Source organism: Xyrauchen texanus, chromosome 44 (assembly GCF_025860055.1).
Source record: "Xyrauchen texanus isolate HMW12.3.18 chromosome 44, RBS_HiC_50CHRs, whole genome shotgun sequence".
Classification (NCBI taxonomy): domain Eukaryota; kingdom Metazoa; phylum Chordata; class Actinopteri; order Cypriniformes; family Catostomidae; genus Xyrauchen; species Xyrauchen texanus.
The window spans coordinates 20172420-20198021 of NC_068319.1; the positions used below are offsets into that span (position 1 = coordinate 20172420).

General features: G+C 39.8%; 1 protein-coding gene across 1 annotated transcript; it reads right to left on the reverse strand.

The window, feature by feature from the left end:
* Positions 1-11058: 11058 nt before the first annotated feature.
* Positions 11059-20088, reverse strand: LOC127637058 (LETM1 domain-containing protein LETM2, mitochondrial-like). Its single transcript, XM_052117914.1, has 11 exons — positions 19796-20088; positions 18800-18869; positions 17099-17537; positions 16456-16599; positions 15930-16067; positions 15626-15829; positions 15292-15411; positions 14319-14438; positions 13668-13772; positions 13434-13499; positions 11059-13351 (listed from the first exon to the last, which is right to left on the reverse strand). Exons 2-11 carry the CDS (start codon positions 18844-18846, stop codon positions 13298-13300), a joined length of 1437 nt encoding a protein of 478 aa, XP_051973874.1. The 5' UTR covers positions 18847-18869; positions 19796-20088; the 3' UTR covers positions 11059-13297.
* Between the last annotated feature and the right edge of the window lie 5514 nt (positions 20089-25602).

The following is a 25602-nucleotide window of genomic DNA, read 5'->3' on the forward strand; positions in this document are numbered from 1 at the left end:
TATAATTTAATCACTAGATGTCACTTTTGTACCACTTTTATATCATTAGACCAGCACAACATGTAATCACAATTTTTTGAGAAAGCAGGTAATGTGTGATGATGTACTTTGTGTTCATTTGATTTAAATATGATCCATATGGTTCAGCCCCTCACATGTTGCTATTTTAAATAGCTAAAGATCTCCACTACGCTAATCAGTGGGAAAAAGCAAGATAGAAAAAATAGAATACCTTGAAAAGCTCCCTTAAACACATAGACCCAATTACAAACTTCCAGGCTTAAAAAAGGAATGGTTCACCCAAAAATTTAAATTATCTCATCATTTACCCACCCTCATGCCATCTCCGATCTGTATGACTTTCTTCTGCAGAACACAAAGATTTTTAGGAGACTATCTCAGCTCTGTAGGTTCATACAATGCAAGTTGATGGTGACCAAAACTTCAAAGCTGTGGTTTAATCCATGCCTTCTGAACCGATCCAACCGGTTTTGGGGAGAACAAACCAAAATGTAACTCCTTTTTCCTTGTACATCTTGCCATTGCAGTCTCTAAGCATGATCAGGATTTAAAGTTCGATAACACTCCCGAGTGCTTGACACATGTAAAGAGCGCTAGATGGTGCTATGAAGAGTAATCAAGCTTAAAATCATGATCGCCAAGGAGACTGCAGATCTCACAATATAATTAAAAATATATGTGAAAAGGGAGTTATATTTTGGTCTGTTCTCACCCAAAATCAAATGGATCGCTTCAGGAGATTAATTAAACCAATGGATTCATATCAGTTACTTTCTTGCTGTGTTTATGTGCTTTTTGGACCTTCAAAGTTTTGTTCATAATTTACTTGCATTGAATGGATCTACAGAGCTGAAATATTCTTCTAAAAATCTTAATTTGTGTTCAACAGAAAAAAGTCATACAGATCTGGGATAGCATGAGTGTCAGTAAAGAATTTTCATTTTTCAGAATCAGAATCAGCTTTATTGCCAAGTATGCTTACACATACAAGGAATTTGTCTAGGTGACAGGAGCTTCCAGTCAACAACAATACAAACAATACCAAAAACAGCAGCAAGACATAGGTAATTAAAAACCAAAAAGAACACAAAATAAATAATTATACATATACGTACATACACTCACCTTCATACATACCCACATACACACACGTAGTGCAAATCTAATACAATCTGTATATAAAGAACAAAAACCTGTATATTATGTACAGAGCAATGTAAGTAATTTTTAAAATAAACTGTGTATTGCACATAATTATTGCTCAATGGGGCAATTTAATTGTTCATTAGATGGATGGCCTGAGGGAAAAAACTGTTCCTGTGTCTGACGGTTCTGGTGTTCAGAGCTCTGAAGCGCCGGCCAGAAGGCAACAGTTCAAAAAGGTAGTGGGCAGGGTGAGTGGGGTCCAGAGTGATTTTACCAGCCTTTTTCCTCACTCTGGAAGTGTATAGTTCTTGAAGAGGGGGCAGGGGGCAACCAATAATCCTCTCAGCAGACCGAACTTTCCTTTGTAGTCTTCTGATGTCTGATTTCGTAGCCGCACCAAACCAGACAGTTATTGAAGTGCAGAGGACAGACTCAATGACTGCTGAGTAGAACTGTTTCAGCAGCACTGGTGGCAGGTTGAACCTCCTCAGCTGGCATAGGAAGTACAACCTCTGCTGGGCCTTTTTCACAGTGGAGTCGATGTGTATCTCCCACTTCAGGTCCTGTGAGATGGTAGTGCCCAGGAACCTGAATGACTCCACTGCTGCCACAGTGCTGTTTAGAATGGTGAGGGGGGACAATGTTGGGGTGTTCCTCCTAAAGTCCACAATCATCTCCACTGTTTTGAGCGTGTTCAGCTCCAGGTTGTTTTGACTGCACCAGAAAGCCAGCCGTTCAACCTCCTTTCTATATGCAGACTCATCATCATCTCGGATGAGGCGGATGACAGTGGTGTCGTCTGCAAACTTCAGGAGCCTGACAGAGGGGTCCTTGGTGGTGCAGTCATTGGTGTACAGGGAGAAGAGAAGTGGGAGAGCACACATCCCTGGGGGCACCAGTGCTGATGGTACAGGTGGTGGAAGTGAATTTTCCTGCCTCACAAGCTGCTGCCTGTCCGTCAGAAAGCTGGTAATCCACTGACAGGTAGAGGTGGGAACAGGGAGTTGGTTTAACTTAGTCCGGAGTATATCTGGTATGATTGTGTTGAAAGCCGAGCTGAAGTCCACAAAAAGGATCCTTACGTATGTCCCCGGTCTGTCCAGATGTTGCAGGATATGATGCAAACCCATGTTGACTGCATCGTCCACAGACCTGTTTGCTCGATAAGCAAATTGAAGGGGGTGCAGAAAGGGTCCAGTGATGTCCTTCAGGTGGGCCAACACCAGTCTCTCAAATGACTTCATGACCACAGATGTCAGGGCGACAGGTCTGTAGTCATTAAGTCCTGTGATTTTAGGTTTCTTAGGGACGGGGATAATAACTGAGCGTTGAAGCAGCATGGGACTTCACACTGCTCCAGTGATCTATTGAAGATCTGAGTGAAGATGGGGGCCAGTTGGTTAGCACAGGAACGAAGGCAAGCTGGTGAGATGCCATCTGGTTCTGGAGCCTTCCTTGTCCTTTGCTTCCGAAAGACACGGCACACATCGTCCTCACAGATCTTGAGTGCAGGTAGTGTAGCAGGAGGGGGGAGGAGGGGGGTTGCAGGAGGTGTTAATGGTTGTGTGAAATGAAGGTCCGAGTGCATGTGGGGTGTGAAATCGGGCCTTTCAAATCTGCAGTAAAACACATTCAGGTCGTCAGCCAGTCGTTGGTCTGCCACAGAGTTGGGGGTAGGAGTCCTGTAATTAGTAAGTTGTTTCAGGCCACTCCACACTGATGCAGGGTCGTTAGCTGAAAACTTGCTTTTCAGCTTCTCAGTATAGCTTCTTTTAGCCACTCTGATTTCCTTATTGAGTGTGTTCCTGGCCTTAAAAAAAAAAAAAGAATTTTCTGGAAGCAGGGATGCCAGAAAATGTCTGTTGAAAAACAGAAAAGTACTGTTGGATTAAAAACATAGATAAACTGTAAAATAATAATAAAAAAACAGATTATTAACGTTACCATAATTAACATCTGTAAATTTAATTCTACACAAAATCTCCCTATAATTCCATGAAATCTTTTACTTTTAACATATATTAATTGTTAGAATAGAGTCATACACCTCTAAAAAACAGAATAATTATCTGTATAAAAAATACTGTAAATCTAAGACCATTTATACACTGGTGACCAAAAGTTTGGAAGAATGTACAGATTCTTATGGACAGACTCTTATGGAAAGAAATTGGTACTTTTATTCACCAAAGTGGCATTCAACTGATCATAATGTATTGTCTGTGTGTGTGTGTGTGTGTATATATATATATATATATATATATATATATATATATATATATATATATATATATATATGATATGTATGTGTGTGAAAATGACTATTACAATTTGACTAACATTTTTTTTTTCAGAACTTCTTAAACTAATTCTCATCAAAAAATCCTCCACATGCAGTAATGACAGCTTTGCAGATCCTTGTCATTCTAGCTGTCAGTTTGTCCAGATACTCGGGTGACATTTCACCCCACACTTCCTGTAACACTTGCCATAGATGTGGCTGTCTTGTCGGGTACTTCTCACACTCCTTACATTATAGCTGATCCCACAAAAACTCAATGGGGTTAAGATCCATAACACTCTTTTCCAATTATCTGTTGTCCAATGTCTGTATCTCTAAACATTTCTTTGTGTTTTTCTGTTTCAAAAGTGGCTTTTTGTTTGTAATTGTTCCCATAAGGCCTGCAACCCTGAGTCTTCTCTTTACTGTTGTACATGAAACTGGTGTTGAGCGGTTAGAATTCAATGAAGCTGTCAGCTGAGGACATGTGAGGCATCTATTTCTCAAACTAGAGACTCTGATGTACTTATCCTCTTGTTTAATTGTACATCTGGGCCTTCCACATCTCTTTCTGTCATTGTTAGAGCCAGTTGTCCTTTGTCTTTGAAGACTGTTGTGTACACCTTGGTATAAAATCTTCAGTTTTTTGGCAATTTCAAGAATTGGATAACCTTCATTCCTCAAAACAATGATTGACTGATAAGTTTCTGAAGTATTTTCTTTTCTGGCATTTTTGACCTAATATTGACCTTAAGACAGTCCAGTCTATTGCATACTGTTGCAACTCAAAAACAATGATAAGCTTAATTTAATGAATTAATAGTTTTTGGCAGTGTTTGATATAATGACAAGTGATTTTCTAGTACCAAATTAGAAATTTAGCATGATTACTCAAGGATAAGGTGTTGGAATGATGGCTGCTGGAAATGGGGCCTGTCTAGATTTAATCAAAAATGACTTTTCAAATAGTGATGGTGCTTTTTTTTTTTTTACATCAGTAATGTCCTGACTGTGCTTTGTGATCAGTTGAATGCCACTTTGCCACCAAATTTCTTCAGAAACAGCAAAATCTGTACATTATTCAAACTTTTGTCTGCCAGTGTTTCTAAAACACACAAACACAAAAAAAAAACATGTAATTTAAATTTTCAGAATTGTTGCAAAAAATCAGTTAATAATCTTTTATAATCTGTTAAAAAAATTTTTCAAATACATTAATAAACTATCAAAATAAATGCATTTTCTTTCTCTAAATGTAGGTTAACTGTACTTTTGCATTCTATCATTCTTCATTAAAAAATATAAACGTCAAAAAACTAATTATCTTACTGAAGCAGGATAAGATCACAGAAAATCACTGAAATAGTGAATTTTTTGCAGCAGGTGTCCCCAAACAAATTCTTACATAAAGGTTATAGAATGAAAATTGTATGCCTGTAGCAACATTTTGGAAAATAGTTCACAATACTAATTAAAAAATACACCACCACTCATCGATTCTTTTTTTTTTTAAATTATTATTATTCGCAAAAACAACATGCAAATTATTTAGTTCAACATATTACAAGCAACTTTAGCAATGGCTTTAAATGCTTAAGCATATTTTTCACACTTTTGTAACTTTTTTCACTAGTTTTAAAGCTGAGAAAACCAGTAATCACATGGCGCCATGCAAGGGTTGGACGTGTGAATGGTTAGCACTGCACACTTTGCTAGTTTTTAATACTTTCTATGTCATAAACTGGTGAGATTCTTTGCACCCTGATCCATAACTGTTCTATGAAGATAATATGTCAAAGAATTCCAAATCCTCAGGCTCTGGAGACAGTAAAAGACACTTATGTGCTCAAGCTGATACCCCAGACAGGGCCGCAGACTCAGTTTGGACAGTGTGGCGGGAGAGATCCATGCTGGCGAAGGTTGTCGCTGACTTGGAGGATCTTGCTATAATTTGTTGATCGATCACTGAGATGAAATTCTCTGGAGGTGGTTACAAGAGAGTCGGACGTTGAGAAAAGGATCGATTATCTGGAGTCATTGGAGAGGGAATTAGCTGCTAACACGCTAGCGACCAGGATAGACTTGGAATGCATTTAGGAAAAGTTGGAAGACTTAGAGAATCATAGCCGACGAAACAACGTCCAAATTGTTGGAATTCCTGAGGACAAAGAAGGTCGAGATATGGTGAAATTCCTGGACGAGCTCTTCCCGAATCTGCTCGACATAACAGGTCATAAGCTGGAAACTGAGCGACCTCACAGGGTTCAACTCAGAGATCCGCTGAGGGAGACAGGCCCCAATCAATTCTGGACAAATTTCTGAGATCATCCGATAAAGATTTCTTGGAAGAACCACCATTTTTTTAGCGAATTTGACGAGAGAAATGTGATCGATTCAAGAAATGCTAGAAACTCTTACATCAACGGAAGGTTGCTTTTGCACTGATGTCCCCGGACAAATTGAGAATAGATACTAAGGATGGCCGCAAAATATTTACATGCCCACAGCAAGCAATGTAAGAGTTACCATCCAATTTCCCTGATCCAGTTAGAAATAAAAATGTTGTCAAAATGTTGTCCAACCGATTAAGTAAATTTATGACATCTCTTATACATACACATCAGGTGGGGTTTATTCGGGGCTGCAGCTCTTCTGATAACATGAGGCATTTCATCAATATTATGGGGTAAGTGGGAATGACCAGACTCCGGTCACCGCCATCTCACTTGATGCCGAAAAGGTGTTTGATGTGGTAGAATGGGATTGTCTTTTTAAGATTTTGGAAATATACAGGTTCGGGAATACCTTTATTGGATGGATTAAGTTACTTTATAGAGATCCGGAAGCAGTGGTACAAACAAATAGATTAATTTCAGATTATTTTACTCTGGATAGGGGCACCTGGCATTGTTGCCCTCTTTCTCCATTATTGTTCTGTCTTGCCCTGGAACCATTAGCAGCCGCGATAAGAAAGGAGGATGATTTTCCAGGGGTGATGGCAGGAGGTGTGGTGCATAAATTGTGCTTTATGCAGATTATATTTTATTATTCGTCCCTTCTAGATGTATGCGTTGCCTCCATAGAATTTTTCATTCCTTTTCTAATTTCTCAGGATACAGAGTTAATTTGTCTGAATCCAAAGCTTTGGCTCTGACAGCGTACTGCCCGATAACGGCTTTTCAGACGGGTGCCATTCAGTGGCCCAAACAGGGCATTTTATTCCCTGCAAATTTCTGTGATTTAGTTAGTTCATTTTTACCCTTTAATAAAAAGATTTTATGTGGCAGGTGGGCTTCATTACATTTATCGATGATTGGAAAGGTTAATGTTATTAAAATGAATTGTATTCCAAAATTCAACTACTTGCTACAGTCTCTCCCTATAGATGTCCCCATCCCTTATTTGAAGCAATTTGATAGCATAGCGAAGTCCTTCATTTGGAATGGGGAAACATCCCAGGTTACATTTCAGTAAGCTGCATAGGTCGATTGACAAAGGTGGGCTAGGCCTTCCCAAGATTGTTGAATTATTATTATTATGCGTTCGGTATCAGACTTTTGGCTCATTGGTCGCTTCCACCTGAGAGAGCCCTTCTCTGGTATTGAATTGAACAGGATGTCCTTGTCCTTATGTCACCATTGCAAAGCCTTTCTATCAAACTCACAGAAGTTAAATTACACCCCCTTATCTCGCATTTACACTCGGTATGGACAAAAGTGTCCAGAGTGCTTAATTTGGACATTTATTTAAATGTTGCCTCAAGCTTATGGCGAACCCCCAAATTATGTATTAATAAATCCCCTTTCTGCTGGTCAGAGTGGATTGTGAGGGAAGTTAATACACTCATTGACCATTTTTTTTTCCCCGTGGTCTACGTTCGTGAGCGCGCTGAGAGGGGCGCGTGCCAGGACTTAGATAGTTTGCTATGCACCTCAGGGAATAACGGGGCAGATCTGCTTGGCCAATTGACGCCGTCCGGACTGCAAGTACCACTCATCAAGGCGAGACTGTCCAGGTACCTTTGGGGGAGACCACTCGAGATTGAGTTCTTCGACCGCCCTTGCAACCGCCCTACGTCAGTGGTATGTACACGGTCCTCCCTGGGGGAGGGGTGGTAGTATTATCCACTGACCAGTCACCCGATGGGGCGAGAGACATGACATAGTCATTATCATCCTTATCATCTCCAGCGTCAGATCCAGCAAACGAGACGAGGCTGCACGCTCCTTCAGAGGGTCGGAGCTCATCTCGCACATAGCATATGGGGAAATATGCGCTTTGTGGGGCATGTGCCGGCACAAAATCCACCTAAAGTTCATCCTGCTCGACCTCGTTTTGTGAGCGAAGTCTGTCTCCATGAGAGCTGACTCTGCATGGGCTCAGCCTAGATAGAAAACGCAACTCTCATGCTTGTCTGATGGCAGGATGTGTCTCTCGCACAAGGAACACTTACGGAACGACATCTTGAAAAAAGACGCGAACATGTAAGTGGCACTTCTAGATATATAAAAATAGATTTATATTTATATAACTTCTATAACATATTTATAACACACAAGTACAATTTGCTTTAAAAGGATACTCTACACCAGCCGACTGGTGAATCTGATGCTGAGGTCTGTTCACCAGCATAGCGGCGAGGCAGAGTGATGTTCGCCGGAGAACTGCAGAGGAGCAGAGAGTCTTCTCGCTGCCGTGAAGATTCCGTCCGCTGACTGGTGTGTATCGATGGCAAAGGTAGAGGGCTTAGAGGCAAGAGGTAATCGCTGTCTTGAAGGAAGAAATTCTAAGGAAATGGTGTCTGTGCACCTGTTTTATAGTGTTCAGTTTCGCGCCAAAACAGGCGGGGTTCAAACACCATAGCCAATATTAGAATATTGGCGTTATTGTAGAGAGGGTTCAAATATGTTGTGTATAAAGGCACTCATACAGATATAGAAAACAAAATACATAATTAAAAACTGAATATAATAAATAGAACCAGAATGTTGGGGTGTACTTTCTTGACTCAATTCATTTTTTTTTTTTTTTTATGGACAGAAATTCACATCAAACAAATGATGGACGTACAGTAGTAAGGTATAAAATCCAACTCTCACAGATTTTCAAAAACTTTTCCTGTTGCAGTCTAATAGAAAATGTTATTCTTTCCATCCTAAATAAATCATAAATAATGTCAATCTAATTATCCATTGTAGGTATTTCTGGTTTTAGCCACTTTCTAGTGATGGCTTTTCTGCCAGCTGCACTAAGAATACAGAAAAGATATCTTGTATTAGAGGTAGTATTTCCTGAAGACAGGGCTCCCAGATACAAGGCCAATGGAAAGTCCATGGGTAACCTGGTCGTTCTGAAAAGGCATATATGGCTGACCCTCACGGAGATGAGTGAAAGAGAAGACCTCTCTATTGGCTGCCCCAGTGTCTCCAGCCGGCCTCTTTAGTGGCACAGTGAGTACGTTTGCTGAGCACTACGTCACGACTCAGCAGAAGTCACAAGCCATAAGTCACTTTATTCCCAAATGGAGCATAGCTTGCCCCCTCTCTGTCTCAAGCCAGCACCCAGCTAAAAGACCCATGCCCACTAACTCAGCACCTGCACCAGCCCCCACTGAGCCACCAGTGAGGCCACGCAAGCCTTGGCCCAGACGGAAGCATCCGCATCAGCGCCCACCTCGCGCAGATGGGAGGAACTCCCCCACGCAGCAGAAGCACTCCTGACGGGCGCAACGCTTTGAAGCGGAAAATGGAGCCTGTGGTTCCCTCCAGTGCTCCGAAGAAGGCTCAATTGGAGACACAGAACACTGTTCCCCACTTCCCCACTGCTGTTCATCGGGAGAGGAATATTGTTGTTCACAATGTTTTAAAAGATTTTGTTTCTGTGTCATATGCAATAAAAAATGCAATAAAGAATACAGCACTCTCAAAATTCTCAAAAAAAGAGCCCTTTTCTTATTCAAAGCATACATATTATGCACAACCTCTTCCCTGTGGTAAGGGACGCATTATATCATACGGTGAGCAAACCAAGTTGCCCTCCGTCCCATTATGCGTACGCGTGGCGAGCCCTAACGGGCATTTCAGAATGGGTGCCAAAAATCGAACATGGTTATACGATCCAATTTGCTCGCCGGCCACCCCGTTTCAATGCCGTTCTGTCTTCCACGGTTTCTTGCAGGTGGTCATTTACACAACCACCTGCATTCAGGCTGTTATAATTCCATAAGTCACAAGCACTTCATTATAAATAAACTCCCTTCCCGGCCAGGTTCATAAGGAGTAATTCATACTATATGGCTATAGCTCATATATTCATTATGAGTGCTTTCCTCCTGGCCATCATGAGGATCACTCACTGCAGCATACACATGTCGGTCGCCATCCCATAAGACTGCACCGCCATGTTTCCTCTCGGGGAAGTTATGTCATGTAGTGCAGCGTGATGGGATTCTGTTCCCCATATGCGTTAATAACCACAATGTCAAGTGGACTGAAGTCGTAAGGGAAAGTCTCGGTTATGTACATAACCTCGGTTCCCTGAGACGAAGGGAACGAGACACTGCGAACGCTAGCCGCACCACAAGACTCTGAGTTCTTGAGGCACATGCAATGCACTTCTTGTTCTCAGTCAGAAATTCTGAGGAAATTGTGTCTGTGCACCTGTTTTATAGCGGTCAGTAAACACCATAGCCAATATTAGAATATTGTCTCAGTGAACCGAGGTTACGTACGTAACCGAGACGTTTTCGTGCATGGTTCAATAAATAAGTAGATATGTCCAAGTTAATATGCACGACAATAAAGGTGTCCGTTCCAGTTAAATATTTTAAAGTTTTAAATGTACTTGCTTTAATTTGCACATCATAGAAAATGTTAATGGATTCTTTCAATACACAGTAAGTTAATTTAGTTAATTCAGGCCAAATCCTTTTTAATTGGTGTTATACACAGTATTTTGAATGATAGTGATAGGGTAATGTAGCGATGGGTAATTTATGCTTGATTTACATGTCATAGAAATGTAAGGAAGCATAAAACACAGTTAAAAACATTTTAAATTTAACTATGGTTTTACACAGGTTTTTAATAACATGAAATGCACTTATTTAACAATAAAATCTTTAAATTAATACAAATGTAGTGATAAAGTGAGTCAAAATCTGATACAATTTGTTTTTAACTGTCTCATAGGATAGTGAATACATGTGGGTTTTTTTCAGTTTATGTATGTAAAGTAGTGGTTAAGTTATGCAAAATGACCAAATCTTTCTTTAGTCATGTATTATCTTGCAATTATAAATTTATATGTATTTTTGACAGTGATATATTGCCGAAAGAAAAGCAATTTTTGTCAAATTAAGGGGGAACAAATGTAAAATTAATTGGTAATAAAATATATTTTTAGTTTTTTTGTGTTTAGTAGTAGTGGGGTTCATGTTTAAAATGTAATTTTGAGTACATAAGGTCCTTAAAGGCATGAAGAAAATTGCATATCTACTCTAACTGTACAGTACATGTACATTGCATATAACATGTTATGTCTTAGGCTAATAACAAAGGTTGCCCATTTATTCAGTCAAGAAAACAATACACACAATACTTATTTCCCACAGTTATATGCCATTTATTTATTTGTACTTCAGTACTGGTATGGTCAGTACATTTTTGTTTAGACTTCGTACATAATAAATGGCTATACTTGCGACCACCCAAAAGAGTTCACAATGTACAGAATGATCAAAGCTCAAAACTAGTGAGGTTGTTCCAAGGAAGACTCTAAAGAGGTTAAGAAGTCTTATGATCAATCTCATGTTCTGGATGTACTCTACCAGTATATGACCCCTTTAAGCCCTGCAACTGAACACAACTAATCTGAGGAATGGAGCACTTTGATGGCATTCCTGGTAATCAGCTGGTTAAAATGGTTAATTTGTAAAAATACAAAGGTCAGTTTAAATATTGTATGAGTTTGCAGCAAATTCAGAACACATCAATATTTTAGATATTTTAATCTTTTTAAAACAAAATAACCAATTAATAAAAAACTATAAATTTGACATCTTAAATTCTGTCAAATTTTGGAAACCAAAACCGTGGCATTCGTTTATAATGAGCTACATAAAAATGGGGAATTGTAACACTAACATTTAGGAGAGGTATTAGTTAAAGCAATGAGCACCTTTATTTCATGACTGTACCACAGAAAAAGACAGTACCCTTTTTTACCCTGATAAAAGGCAGTTTCAAATTCGATTTTACATATTTGATTGCCTTGACATTAGTGCACCATGATTGTTGGACAGGGTAGTTTGAAGAGGTAATAAATTTGGTTAAAATTTACAGTTCAGTCGGGGGCCTGGGTAGCTCAAGATGTTGACTACCACCCCTGGAGTCACGAGTTTGAATCCAAGGTGTGCTAAGTGACTCCAGCCAGGTCTCCTAAAAACCAAATTGGCCCATTTGCTAAGGAGGGTAGAGTCACATGGGGTAACCTCCTCCTTGTCACTATAATGTGTGGCTCTCGTGGGGAGCATGGCGAGTTGTGCATGGATACCGCGGAGAGTAGAGAGAAGCCTCCGCATGGGCTATGTCTCCGCGGTAACGTGCTCTACCAGCCACATGATAAGATGCGTGGATTAACGGTCTCAGACACAACTGAGATTTGTCCTCAGCCACCCGGATTGTGGGGAGTCACTACGCCACCACGAGGACTTAGAGAATATGTGAAAAAAAATTATATATTTTTTACTGTTGAGTCAAAGGAAGGCAAAGCATTAAGTGCATTAATTTGTTTTAAATAAAAACTTTACAATTTTGCCATTTTATGAATTCCCCTCCCGATGGTTTATCCAGTGCAATGAGAAATCCAATAACAATCCAAACAGTACATTAATCAAAAATAATCATTTGAATTCAGGGGAATTTTGCCACTGTATATTTAATCACAATAAAATGTCAAATTTACAACTCCAATGGTTTGTAATAATTAAAATGGGGGTGCACAGCATACCTTGAACACATAAAATAAACACTTTGATGAAACTATTGTATTTTTTTTTTAATTTGTGCTAAATTGCAGAGACTGCCACAGGCAGGCCTGGTGCAATTGTAACACCGCTAATCGCATCCCCTGAGGGAGTGTGCATAATATTCCCTAACCAAAGGGAAATCTGTACATTTCAAATAAAAAAAATGCCCACATAATTGGCAATTTAAATTTCATATGCCAAACTAAATCAAGAATGCTATCTTATTAAAATAATATGTCTTAATTCTTCTTTTGCACTTTAGCCTACACATATGGCACAGCCGACTGTACAATGCAGAACCACTTATATAATATGCAGGTATTTTACAATTTATTTACAAATTTACACAGTGCAGTTCTGCAAAAAGAGTTTGGCAAGTTCCTTAAGCAATTCTTAGTTGGACAATTGATCTTTTCATTGCTAATTTACTAAATCAGTCAAATTGATGTAACGAGGCAAATCTTTAGGGGATCAGAAAGCTGTAAACACATCAAGCAGGAGTGATGTTTGAGATGTCTTTACAAATATGAAGCCTTGCATGACAAACCATTTTCCCCTTTGTCTTTTAGGACCAAATAAGTGATGGATAACCTGATGTCAATGGAGGTGGTGATGTCGGCTTTGTAGTTAAACAGTTACAAGTCCGTCAGGTCCATATGAGAGGTGTTTGTATGGCTGAATATGAAACAGAAGGGCCGGCGAGGCCTTTAAAAATCCAGAGGTTTGATGTTTCATCAGAAAGAATTAGCAGTGGTGGAAGAGACCGAACTGTACTCTTCTTTTCAGACAAAACAAGGTATCTGTGTTAACAGTGGTCCATCTCAGATCCCATTGGCACTTATCTTGGATTTCTGTGACAACTCTGCCTCTTTAGCCTATGAAACAACAGATGGGGCGAGAGTTATTCTAACAACTGTCTAACAGAAGACAGCAATAGGGAGGGGTTAAAACACTTACATGTATTAACTGAGCTTCTGGTGATGGCATGTCCAAAACTCTTGGTTTTTCCAACAACTCTTCTGACTACAAATAAATTAGACATTTATCAGCAATATTCAATATTTTAGCTGGAATATCTTAAACTAAACTACTTGTTAACTGCTTGTATTCTTTTGCTTGGCCATTGTTATGCCATGCCTGAAGAGACCTTATAATATATCTTGATTGATTATGTAATGAAGCCATTCCTACTTTTCTGTCTTTGATGATGGGAGCAGAGTCCACCAGCACCTCCAGTGAGCACGACAGTGGGTTCTCTTTGGCTGAAGCTTCACTCTCCACAGGAGGAGTGGCTTTCTGTTAAACAGACAGAGAGAGGGTCTTATATATGAAACAGTGATAGCTTACAATACAGTGATAACTTATAAGCTGGCACTTATGTAATGATGTGCCAGTCTGTATTTCTGCATGATATCAGAGCTTGGCATCACCTAGTTTATGTTTAAAAGGTCAAAGGTAAGCAGAACAGCTGCCATTGCTAAGCATAGTAACCAATGTGTTGAGTATGTGTAAGAAAGACACATAGACGCAAGTGTAAGAGCCTATTCATCCTTTGGTATTAACAGTGTATGTATTGCTATTTGGACCTTCAACATTCTGGCCACCATTTACTTGCACTGTATGGACCAACAAAGCTGAGATATTCTTCTAAAAATCTTTGTGTTCAGCAGAAGAAAGAAAGTCATACACACCTGGGATGGCATGAAGTGAACTATAAAATAATATAAGTAAAATGTACAAAAAAATGTTGGGTGAACTATCCCTTTAAGCTTAAAGAACATATGAGGCAAGGGAAACAAAATAAGAACAGTTACAGTATTATATAGGATATTGAGGGTTTACCTCCAGTTTGGGCACAGGCGGGATGACTGGGGGTTTGGGAGTGAGGTCTGTCAGGTACATTGCACGAGAGAGCAGCAAGAGTGAAGGTGGTACATTCTCTTTAAGGTGTAGATCCACCCACTGAGAGACAAAGAAAGTGAAAGAACTGATTAACAATTCATCATTGATTTGAAAGCATAAAACCTTTTTAGGTATGTTGTCTTTTAGACTGAATAACTTTAAAGAACTGGCACATAAAGAGTAATTTGTTTGTGAACTGGACTACACTGGTCATGCTATATATTCATTGATGCATGCAACTCGAGAACAATGCAATGGAAAGATGTTTAATCTATTTACTGGAAACATTTACATGCAAACCAATACGCTGATAACTACCAACAAACAGTTTATTCAAAAATATCTGACAAAACAAGATGTGTTTCCATGAGACTTGAAATTTTCAGATTATTCTCTGCTTTTGACTTCAAACACGCACATTTGCGCACATTGGATAAACGGCTAAGAATACCAGTTAGTGTTTACATGCAACACAAAAATTGGGGTAAAAACCTACCTGTTGTGATTGGTGTATGCTTACACCATTTACAAGACCTTATGTGGTCACTTTATTTGAACATGTAAACAGGCTTTGTCACTATTACAGTATTTTATGGCATCCAGACTTTCTCATCACATTCAATTCAGACTGCAAGTTCACAATTCAGCTAAAATATGATTTCTTTTGCCTAGCCATTGTAGATTCAACAGCTCTGTAGTTGTGTAGGAAACAGAAATGTGATATGTTTTTCCAACTGCATTGGTGTGAAAAACATTTAGTTTCAGTCATTTTGTTTCTTATTCAGAACCGGTTCTAGATTGCCACCTCTACACATAATGGTATTCAGATTCTTCAGGTTTGGGGAGAAAACAAACATAAATATCCTCAAGTAAGTGTTGTAAAACCTAGTCAGGCTGGTCTGTGCTCACACACCTGCTGAAGCTGCTGTCGGAGCTGATCTGTGGTCAGACCCAGAGATCTCATGCCGCGACTCCTGCAAGCAGCCTGAAGCTCTGCTACAGTCATTGCAACCACACCCTCTGAGGCGATCATCTGCATAGAGACAGCAGAAAAAACATGGTGATTATCCAACAGCTAATCACAGGTAAATGGCCTCTGAGCTGACAATAAAACAAGCATTTAAAGGGATAGCTAATCCAAAAATGACATTTGTTTAGTCACCAACAAATCTACAAGTCACAGCAATGTGTAAAGTCATAAATGTAACATTAAAGAGGGTCAATGACAGCTTCAGGCCTTGTCCCACCTCATCGTCAGCTTTGATTGTGCGCAGTTGCATCATTAGTTGAAAACGCAGCAGGTTGTTGGTGCCGATGGGCTGCAGCTCCAGCAGTTTGCACAATGCCACAAGCTGTGGCCGCTCCAGGTGTTCAAGCGTCAGCTCATCCTCAAAGAGCTTGGAGAACTTTACAATGTCTTTAGTGCTGGGCTGTTCACCGGTGTGTCTAACCTGTAGTGGACAACGGGACCGCAACATAATTACATCAAGAACAATTTTGTATTACCATCTATGTCTGAAATGCAAAAACGGCTTCAGTTCAAGAGCTTACATGTTGCACATAAGTGGAGAACTTCTGAGTTTCATTTCCAACTGCTGCTTTATTCCTCCTGGCCATCTCAGCGATGGTCTCCTGCAAGAACTTGGCCAGCTCCAGTTTAGCAGCAAGCCCCTTCTTCTGTTTTTCCTCCTGTTAGGGCAAAATGAATTCAGCAGATTACCTAGTTGTTGCTCTTGAATTGATAATTTTTCATATGTATTTTGAATTTCAAAACAAACATTGGCACATAGATTTATAAAATAGTTATTAGGTCAATCTTTTAGTGGCAGCAGCAATCACTAAGAAATACAAAACTAGAGCAGATTCCGAAAACAAAGGAATTGGTGCAGTAATCCATTTATAAAACCATTATGTAAACTGTTGCATTCAATGCAACAATTAACGTAAGAATGGCTTTCTGAACAATTCATTCTCTTTCATGAATGGTGTCAATAAATTAAACCACAATAACCCCTTAATAACTTTGTGTCAGGGAAACAGGTCTCGTTTACATTTATATAACAAAAATAAGATGCACCTTCTTAAACTCTGTTTCAAAGGTGGAAGGCAACATTTCAGGGAAGAGCTTGAGGAAAACAGGGAGCAGAAACTCCATGAAGGGAACGATGACAAAGATCATGAAGGGCACCAGTCGAAACAAGACAGCACATGTTCTCATCAGCTGTGGAAATAAACGGGACAAGTCTTACTCAAAAGCCAGTTGGGTTAGTCTGAGGTCCACTTTTTGGCCTAATCAAGCTGTACCTCCAAGGGGTTAAGTCTCTTTGTTATGTAATCCAGTTTCTGTCACATTACATTATAAATACTTGACCAAGCACTGGTTTGTTCTCACAGGATTAGGAAACAAAATTACCTTGTCCTGAGACTCAAATCTCATATAGTCATTAATCTCATATGGCACTTTCTCCTCCGCTTATTAGCCTACTTTTAATTTCTTACTTGAATTGTTTTGGACATGGTTCAGTGACATTACATTTCTTAGACATGTACCATGGTAAACACCATTTTTCAGGAGGTAGTCATTCAGTACTATACTAAAATACCAAGGTATTACAGAACCATGGTAAAGCCACAGTACCTTTATGCATGGGTAACATCAAGTTAATCTCAAAAACATCCCAAATAGATCTAAAAGGTTGTTCCCTCTCAAGTAGACATACCCTCCGTCTCTCTCTCCTGGTAAGCTGCTGTCCATGCAATAACATCCATACCGTCCTGCCAGCGATTTGTGTATCGATTCCCATAAGACGGAACCCATGGTAGTAATGCTTGAGTTCATCCAGGACTTTCTGGCCCAGGGACTTCTTTGGCACTGCTGGCGGTGGTTGAGTGCCAGAGGCAGCTGAGTCAGAGTCACCCTTGGTAGGCTCAGATCCTGCAATAGTGTCCTTTACCTCTTGCAACCATGCACAAGAGCTGTGGAGTGGCCGAGCAGCTACGCAACCAGGGTGGATGTAGCTGGAAGTGTAGCAGGGGTAGAGCTGTCTGGGACACCTGGCTGTGAGAGTAGTCTGTCCGTTGAACTCAGAGTGGTAGCGTATGCATGGTGACAAGGGGAGGGAAGCACAACTGTGTCTTTTAGAAAGCAAGTGGGATCCCCTGTATAAAAAAAACGAGATGCGAGTTCCAAGGAGACATTTTACATTGTTAAAGGACAAATAAGGTACAACAATATTTAAGGAATGTTCCGAGTTCAGTAGGAGTTGCAATAATAGAGAGAGAGATGAAGAAAAAAAAAAAACACATTTGCAGTAATGCACTTACAATGGAGTTTATGGGGCAAGGCATTGCACCGAGATAGATGTTAAAACGCACACAATACCTAAACACTATTAGCATTACCATGAATGAAGCTGTCTACACAGTGATAAAATCGGTTGCTGCATTGTCTGTGCAAAGTTATATCCATTATTTTAGTCCTGTCATGACCACAAATAGCCGGTGAACCTTGTAACTTTAAGGGATGGGAATCGTAAGGAATTTAACAATTCCCATTTAGATTCCTCTTAACAATTCCAGTTGCTTAACAGTTCCTGCAACGATTCTTTTAGTACTTTTGAATTAGAATTTTATGGAAAGAAGAGATGCAGTTCTCAGCTATAGATTCAGTAGAGGGTCGCGTTGCCACTAAATTGCGCTGGAGCAAAAACGGTCAAAAGCATTTTAGTACAGTGTTCAGTCTGCATCGGTACAAAATTGCAAGTACAGGAACCGTTAATGGAACCTAAAATCATATGGTTTCATTATTTTTGGAAAAATGGAACCAATTCTGGACAAGAACAATTTCTGGGTACCCAATCATAGTAACTTTAGCATGATATGCTCAAAAATATATAAATAAAAGGAAATGTTAACATAATTATGGTAATAAAGGATAACCAGAAGTTAATCCACATAGAACAGTTCCACTACTAAATAGATGATTTTTATACCCAGTCTACATAAGCAAACAGATCCCATTATAATCAATTAAGCTCTCTACATACGTTGCACCACTTTAAGCAGATGTCCCTTTCCATTTTGTGCTGCATGTGTTGGCTCTACTCCTGCCAACAAGACAAATTATCGGTTTATAACATTCTCTTCGATGCATCCAGGGTAGACAAGATGTTAGACAAATTTAGGGCTCAATAACACATTTTTGAACTGAATAATTCTTAAATAAAAAAAAACTTCACATGTCCCTCTGGAACACCTTGCCCCAAATACTTCCATTGTAAGTGTATCTATGTGATTTTTGTTGGTAATACACAGAATGCTTTGATACAAACCCGGAACATTCATTTAATGAAGAGAAAACAATATTGGAATAGAATACAAAAGTTTATTTTGACAACAGCATCTTGGATGATGACCCCCACCTTGATCTTGTCACTGCCAGAAGCACCTGTGAGCCAAACACTGCCATTATGTGATAAAAAACTGGGCGTCCTGCAAGAACACATGAATGCAACTTTAATTAGGACAACACATCAGATAAAAACACAGAAACGTGACGTAACTCTCATTAACGTGACGTTACTGCTGTCGCATGACGATGTGGCCTGTCCCGGAACTGGACACAAATAGTGACTCAAGTAAAAGCAATGAAAACTTTACAGCTATTTAATAGGTATACGTTTTTACTGTAAAATGACTTTCTTTCTTTGTTTTTTTTTTCTTCACCCTTGACATGTATGTACATGTATATGTACTCTTGTTTGTAAATAATTTTTTGTTCTTGTTAAAATGCACACAAAAAAAATTAGTGACTCACGTGTTTACCTCAACGACATGTGTCGTGCTAAAACAAGAACACAAACACGGCAAAGGTTCAAACATGCCATGTTTCATAAAACAAATACAAGTTGCATCGAAACTGTAACCAAAAGTACCTTCTTAATACATCCGGAAGATTGTGTAATAGTTGCATCGCATTTACAACACTGTGACCGACTGCGAATCCACATGCGTAGGAATGAAAATTACATTATTTTATGCATAAACCAACAGAAACTACCGCGTACACCCTGAATCATAGTTTCTTAAATATCTTAATTGTTTTACACTAACCTATGTGTTGTAGAGAATGTTGTTTGAGTAGGTGAAGGACACATTAGAGGCAGCAGACTCAAGACACTGACTGTTATACGATAAACAACTACCAGTACAACTTTAACACCATTGATCCAGCAATACAGTCGTAACATAATCGATCATCCTCACAGAAAAGCGATCGGGCAGTTTTTGTGTTACGTTCGTTAATGTATAACTTAACAGTAAGCGGTGGTTAAACGGTGAAGCGACATGAGATTCAAGTGAAAGCGGAGAGATCTATGTGGTCTAAATTGGATATTGACGATGAAACAACAACCAACCTGTCGAAATATGTCCGTATTCTGCGGATGGCTGCAACCATTTGATATGGTGTCAGATCGGATGACGGTAGAGAAACGCTCGGCTCGACAGCGCTGCTCCTCCTGCAGCTGAGGGTCAAATTTCTTCGGATGCGACCGCACGGGAGAATAACAAACTTTTCGCGAGACGAGATAATCCATTCACGACGGTATGTCACTGCTTGAGATTCAATTTAAATATGTAGATTAATACATCAGTGTTAATGGGCTGTAATGTGGTCTTCGATACCCCAGTCCAGACCCACTGAACTACCGAGGAGTATCACGTGACGAGGGGAAGGGGGTGATTGACAACTCTAAACACCAATAGACGAGCGATACGGTAGCCAATCCGCTGAACGGGGTGGGCAGTGGAACTTCCCATGACCCCATACGTGATGACGACGGCAGAGAATGTGTGTCCACACTTGCTGATCTCAGTTCAGTCGGGGTTCGCAGATGCAATAGGAACAATTATGTTTTTTAAAAAAAAAAATTATTAACAGAACATAACATACAACAGTATACAGATATATACAGAAAATACCAGAAGTGTACAAAATGTTAATTCCTTAATCAAAAAGATAACCACGAAAAATACTACAAGTCTTTTTTGCTTTTTTGTTGACAATATTCTCCAAACAGGTGCTGTAGTTCTTGATCTCCTGGAGAAAATGAATGAAAGTTGGCTTGGACCCTGACCATTTCTTTTTATGTATGTGGAACTTCCCCAAAATAATACAAAGTTGGACAAGAAAAATAAAGTTATTATTATTATTTTCATTGGAATAATATATACATATATCAAAATTATTTAGTTTGAATATAGTTTTGGTTTTCCTTCTGATAAAATTTTCTTTAAAATGTTTAGAGTATACACAATTATAAAAAAGATGTACAATATATTATTTTTCATTTGAGCAAAAATCACAGGAATAATCAATATCTAAATTAAATCTTTCATAAATTAAAAACACCTTTAGCTGGATATATACCATGTAAAACTTTGAATGTAACCTCTTTTACTTTATTATTTAAACAATATTTTTCACAAATATTCCAAGCTTTAGTCCAGTTTATATTTCTAAATACATTGTTCCACAATTAACTTTTATGAGTAGCTGTTTCGCCTATTATAATATTCCTAATATGTTTATTGGTAAAATGGTGTTTAAGGATATCAATATCTCCTATAAACATGCTGTATTTAATATATATTGTCTCAGAAATATCACTTCCACAAGCTCATACAAAATGTGTAACCTGCTGAGGTATGGCGTCAAACACAACAGCATACACTTTTGGTGTAACTGGAAACCCAAATTTATCCAAGAATTCACTATAAGATAACAAATTACCGTTTGAATTTAAAAGTTGTCTAACTAACAAAATATTATTTTCATACCAGCTTTTATAGAAGAGAGATCTATTTTTATATTGAATACTTCTATTATTCCAAATAATATATTTATTTGGGGAAAAATTGTGCTTAAACACCAGCATCCAAGCTAATAAAGCTTGTTTGTGAAATTTAGCTAATTTCACAGGTAGTTTGTCAATTTTATAATCAGATTTCAACAAAAGATCTATGCCACCCAACATATCAAACACGTACTTTGGAAATGTGTACCACATGCTTTCCTTTTCTTTCATGAATTTAATTAACCAATTAACCTTAAATGTATTATTCAAGGTTTCAAAGGTAAGCACAGATAACCCACCTTTACTCTTTTGCTTACATAAAATGTCCTTTCTCAAATAATGTTGTCTGTTTCTCCATAATTTTTTTATAACATTTTGTCTAATTCCTTGTATACACTAGATGGCATATCTAAAGCTAAATATACATAAACAGATCTTGATATCCCTTCTGCTTTAGACAGTAAGACCCTTCCATTCAAGGATAAATCTCTTTGAAGCCATACATTAAATCTCTTTTAATGTTGTTAATGATAGGTCTGAAGTTAAGCACACTGCGTTCATTCTCATCTTTATCTATTATAACTCCTAAATATGTAACTGTATGCTTAATGGGAATACCATTTAATTCTGTTAAATCACATGTTTTAAGTGAAAACAGCACAGATTTATTCATATTAATTTTTAGACCTGATACTGAAGAAAACTCTTTAATACAATTAACCGCCTTTATTACTTCTAGGTCATTTTTAAGAGAAATAGTCGTATCTTCCGCCAATTGGCACAATTTAAATACTCTTCCTAATGCACTAATACCTTCAAATTCTGCTCTTTTATGTGAAGGGCCATAATTTGAGTAACTAATAAAAACAAGAATGGAGATAATGGGCTACCCTGCTGTATACCTCGATTAATCTCAAATCTACTAGTTGTACCTGTTGTTAATTTGACTGAGCTATTACATCCATTGTAAAGGAACAATGATGTTTACAGTGCCTGGAACAGTGCCGTATCAATGTTCAGATAAACAACGCTTCGGCCTTTTAAAGGAATAGTTCACCCCAAAAAATGAAAATTTGCTGATAATTTACTCACCATCAGGCCATCCAAGATGTATGAGTTTCTTTCTTCATCAAAACAGAATTTAAGATTTTTAGGATTTAATTTCAGGCCTCCTCCTTTAAAGAAACTCAGATACATCTTGGATGGCCTAAGGGTGTGTATATTATCAGCAAATACATTTTTTTGGGTGAACTATTCTTTTAATAGGCTCGTTTGGATGAGCAAGTTCTGTGCAAAACCAATCACTGGTGATCACTGGCAGGTGCATGCCGGATAGAAATCTGTCCGACTTGCCGTGGTGTCATGGTGACGCATGTCAAAATTTTTTCCATGAGAGCGAGGCGCACACAGTTGTAGCAGGCAGCTGGCGCAGTTGCTTTTTCCGAGCTGTGCAAACGGCAAGCACGATGGGAAATGACTTGCTGACGACACAGCTTAAAGGTGCACTCAACAATTCCTGAGAAACTCTGTGGTTTACTTTCATCATCTCATGTTTGAGATCCACCTATGGGAAGGGCATCCGTACCTGACCTCTGCAGAAGTTGAACCAAGTCTGGCTAGACAGACAGAAGCGTGTGACCTATGTTCGGTAAGGATCCACCCCCTTACCTAAGAGCATATAACGACCTGAACGCGCTGCTGCTCCTCAGTTGACATTCGCTTCTTGTGACCTCTGTTTTTTCATTCACCAATGAGCCGGCTGGTTCTGGTCATGAAGACGATGCAGGCCTTCTCAAAGATTCGGAGGATGAGGAGGCCATCCCGTCTTCCATGACTCCCCAGGCTAACGCCACCGCGGCCCTCCCCCAGTCCGTCCTCATTGAGGTTTGTGAGCGAGCGGCCGCTCGCCTCAATATCGAATGGCCAGCCCTAAAAAGTGCCACTGACAAAGAGAGGGACGTGTACGACGGGAAACTGCTGGGACCCCATCCCGGCCCGAGAAAATAACTTCTCCCTGTCCTCCCTGCAGGTGCTAAGCATATGAGGTATTTTTGGGGGGACCCGCTCGACCTCAATCATGGTCTCGCGTGCCTCGAAGTGAAGGATATGACGGCCATTGGCATGGGTGACCCCCCCCGCCATCGAGCCCTCTATTGCCAGTAACCTTAATCCCTCTCAAGGTGTCCTACTTGCCCCCCAAGCCTGTTCTCCCAAAAAAATGGATTTTCTGCCTCCATACACCAGGCCTCTTTCAAAGCCTTGGCTGTCAGGGCCCTCAACATCTCCTCCCTTCTCTTTGCATGCCAGGCTGAACTCCTGGTCGACATGGGGCAGCAACTAGAGAAAGGGACCCCCACACCCTCTCTGTGGAAGGAGATTGTCACAGTCAATGACCTTGTTCTCCGTAATGCCCATTAGGCCATCCAAGCCTGCGGGCTCTCTATGGCTTTCTCAGTGGCCGGAGAACGTGCGCTTTGGCTTAATCTGTTGGGCCTCCCTGACAGTGAGAAGCGGCGCATTGTGGGTGCCCCTGTAGAGCCTGGCCAGGCTCTCTTTGGCCCTGCCATCGCTTTAATGCAACAGCATTGCGACGATAAGAAAAAGGAGGACGGAGCGCTCAAATTATGCCTTCCTAGCAAAGCGGCACCGCGGCAGGTGCCTCCCGAGCCAACCCCCCTGCCTCGGGGTGTCCTTTCCAGCGCCCCGGTAAAGCAAAGCTATGCAATAAGTCACCTCCTCAGCAGAGTAACCCATCCTCCGCTAAGCCCTGGGGTAGATTGTCTTTCGCCGCAGCTGCGAATGTCTTTCGCCCAACTCTACCCCCTCCGATTCTAATAGTAAATGGCCGGCCTGATGCACACATTGTTCTGAACTGAACACACAACCAGTGGGTGCCCACCCTGTGTGTTCAGTTCAGAACAATGTGTGTTCCCTTGTCCAGCTCATGTCGGGGAACCTCCCCGTGCTGGAAGTGTTTACATTGGGAAAAATTATGAGAGCAGTGTCACCACACCGCCCCTATTAAACCTCTCCCGCGCATTCAATAAAGGCTTCGGCCCCAGTGTTTCACAAAAAATCGAATAAATCCATTACAGAGAGAGAACATCTCTCTGCAACCCCTTATGTCACCCCTAGGTTGTCCACTAGATGGCGCCATTGCATTTCAAATGAGCAAATAGGGCATAAACGCAGCAATAAGCGCTTCCCCGGCTCAGGTGGGGTCACTTGTGAGTCACACAACAGCTTGGCAGGCTGTGTCGGCTCCCGAGTGGGTGATTCGAACCACAATGAACGGGTACAGACTCCAGTTTGCCAGGAAATCCCCACCTTTCAGCAGCGTTATTTTTTCTCACACAGAGAAGAGCGCTGCTCACATTCTGAAAGAAGAAATCTCCTCCCTCCTCGCGAAGGGGGCGATTCACTTAGTACCCCTAGATCAATGCAATCAGGGGTTTTACGCCCGTTATTTCCTAGTTCCAAAGAAGGACGGCTCTCTCCATCCTATTATGGATCTCCGAGTGTTAAACAAACATTTGAGGAAATACAATTTCAGAATGTTAACACACGGCACACTCACGCGCTCAAATCAGTCGATCTGAAAGATGTTTTTTTCCACATAAGCATCTACCCCCCTCTCACTGAGTCTGAGGATGTTCTGTCTATGTGCGGAGGCGGGCTTAGCGCCGCTGAGAATAACGGGTCTAAGGATCCTAACATACATAGACGATTGGTTAATCATAGCCAATTCCAAGGAGAAAGTGATGCAAGACACTCGCTGACATCATACACAGGAACCCGACTCTCTTGTGAACGCACAGACAGCCGTTATTGGAAACCAGTGATTTTAGTTTATAAAGTTATAAATATGGATATTTTTCTTACAAAAATGCATCGCTTTGCTTCAGAAGGACTTTACTAACCCTCTGGAGCCGTATGGATTTTTTTTTTATGGATGGATGCGCATTTTTGGGCTTCAAAATCTAAGGTACTGATAATTCCGATTATAAAGCTTGGAAGAGCCCCGGAACAGACATTTCAAAGTATAATATACTGGCTGTAGCATTGTTTTTGGATAAGCCAATATTTCAACTTAGCATGTTTCCTAAATCTCTGATAACATATAATGATAATTGTATGCGTTAGTAGAGAAAATATATTACATATAGCACCTTTAAAAGTTTCTGTGAGGGATTTCACTGTTTTAATAATTTGTCTTTAACCACATACATAGTTATAGCCTAATAAAATGATGCGTGTAAAACCGTGTCAGCATTCAGAGTTAGTTTGATTCATATATTGATATTAACGTTCGTCTAGTTTAATGATATGTTGCATTAAGCACTAATGTTATCTAAAAAACTCTACTC

Excerpts from the sequence above, each read along its gene's own strand:
- LOC127637058 (XM_052117914.1), bottom strand. The coding sequence starts at position 18,846 with ATGGCAGTGTTTGGCTCACAGGTGCTTCTGGCAGTGACAAGATCAAG. Across the intron at positions 16,068-16,455 it reads TTGAAACAGAGTTTAAGAAG|GAGGAAAAACAGAAGAAGGG; the intron begins GTGCATCTTATT and ends TTGCCCTAACAG. Across the intron at positions 13,773-14,318 it reads CGCCTGTGCCCAAACTGGAG|AAAGCCACTCCTCCTGTGGA; the intron begins GTAAACCCTCAA and ends TCTGTTTAACAG.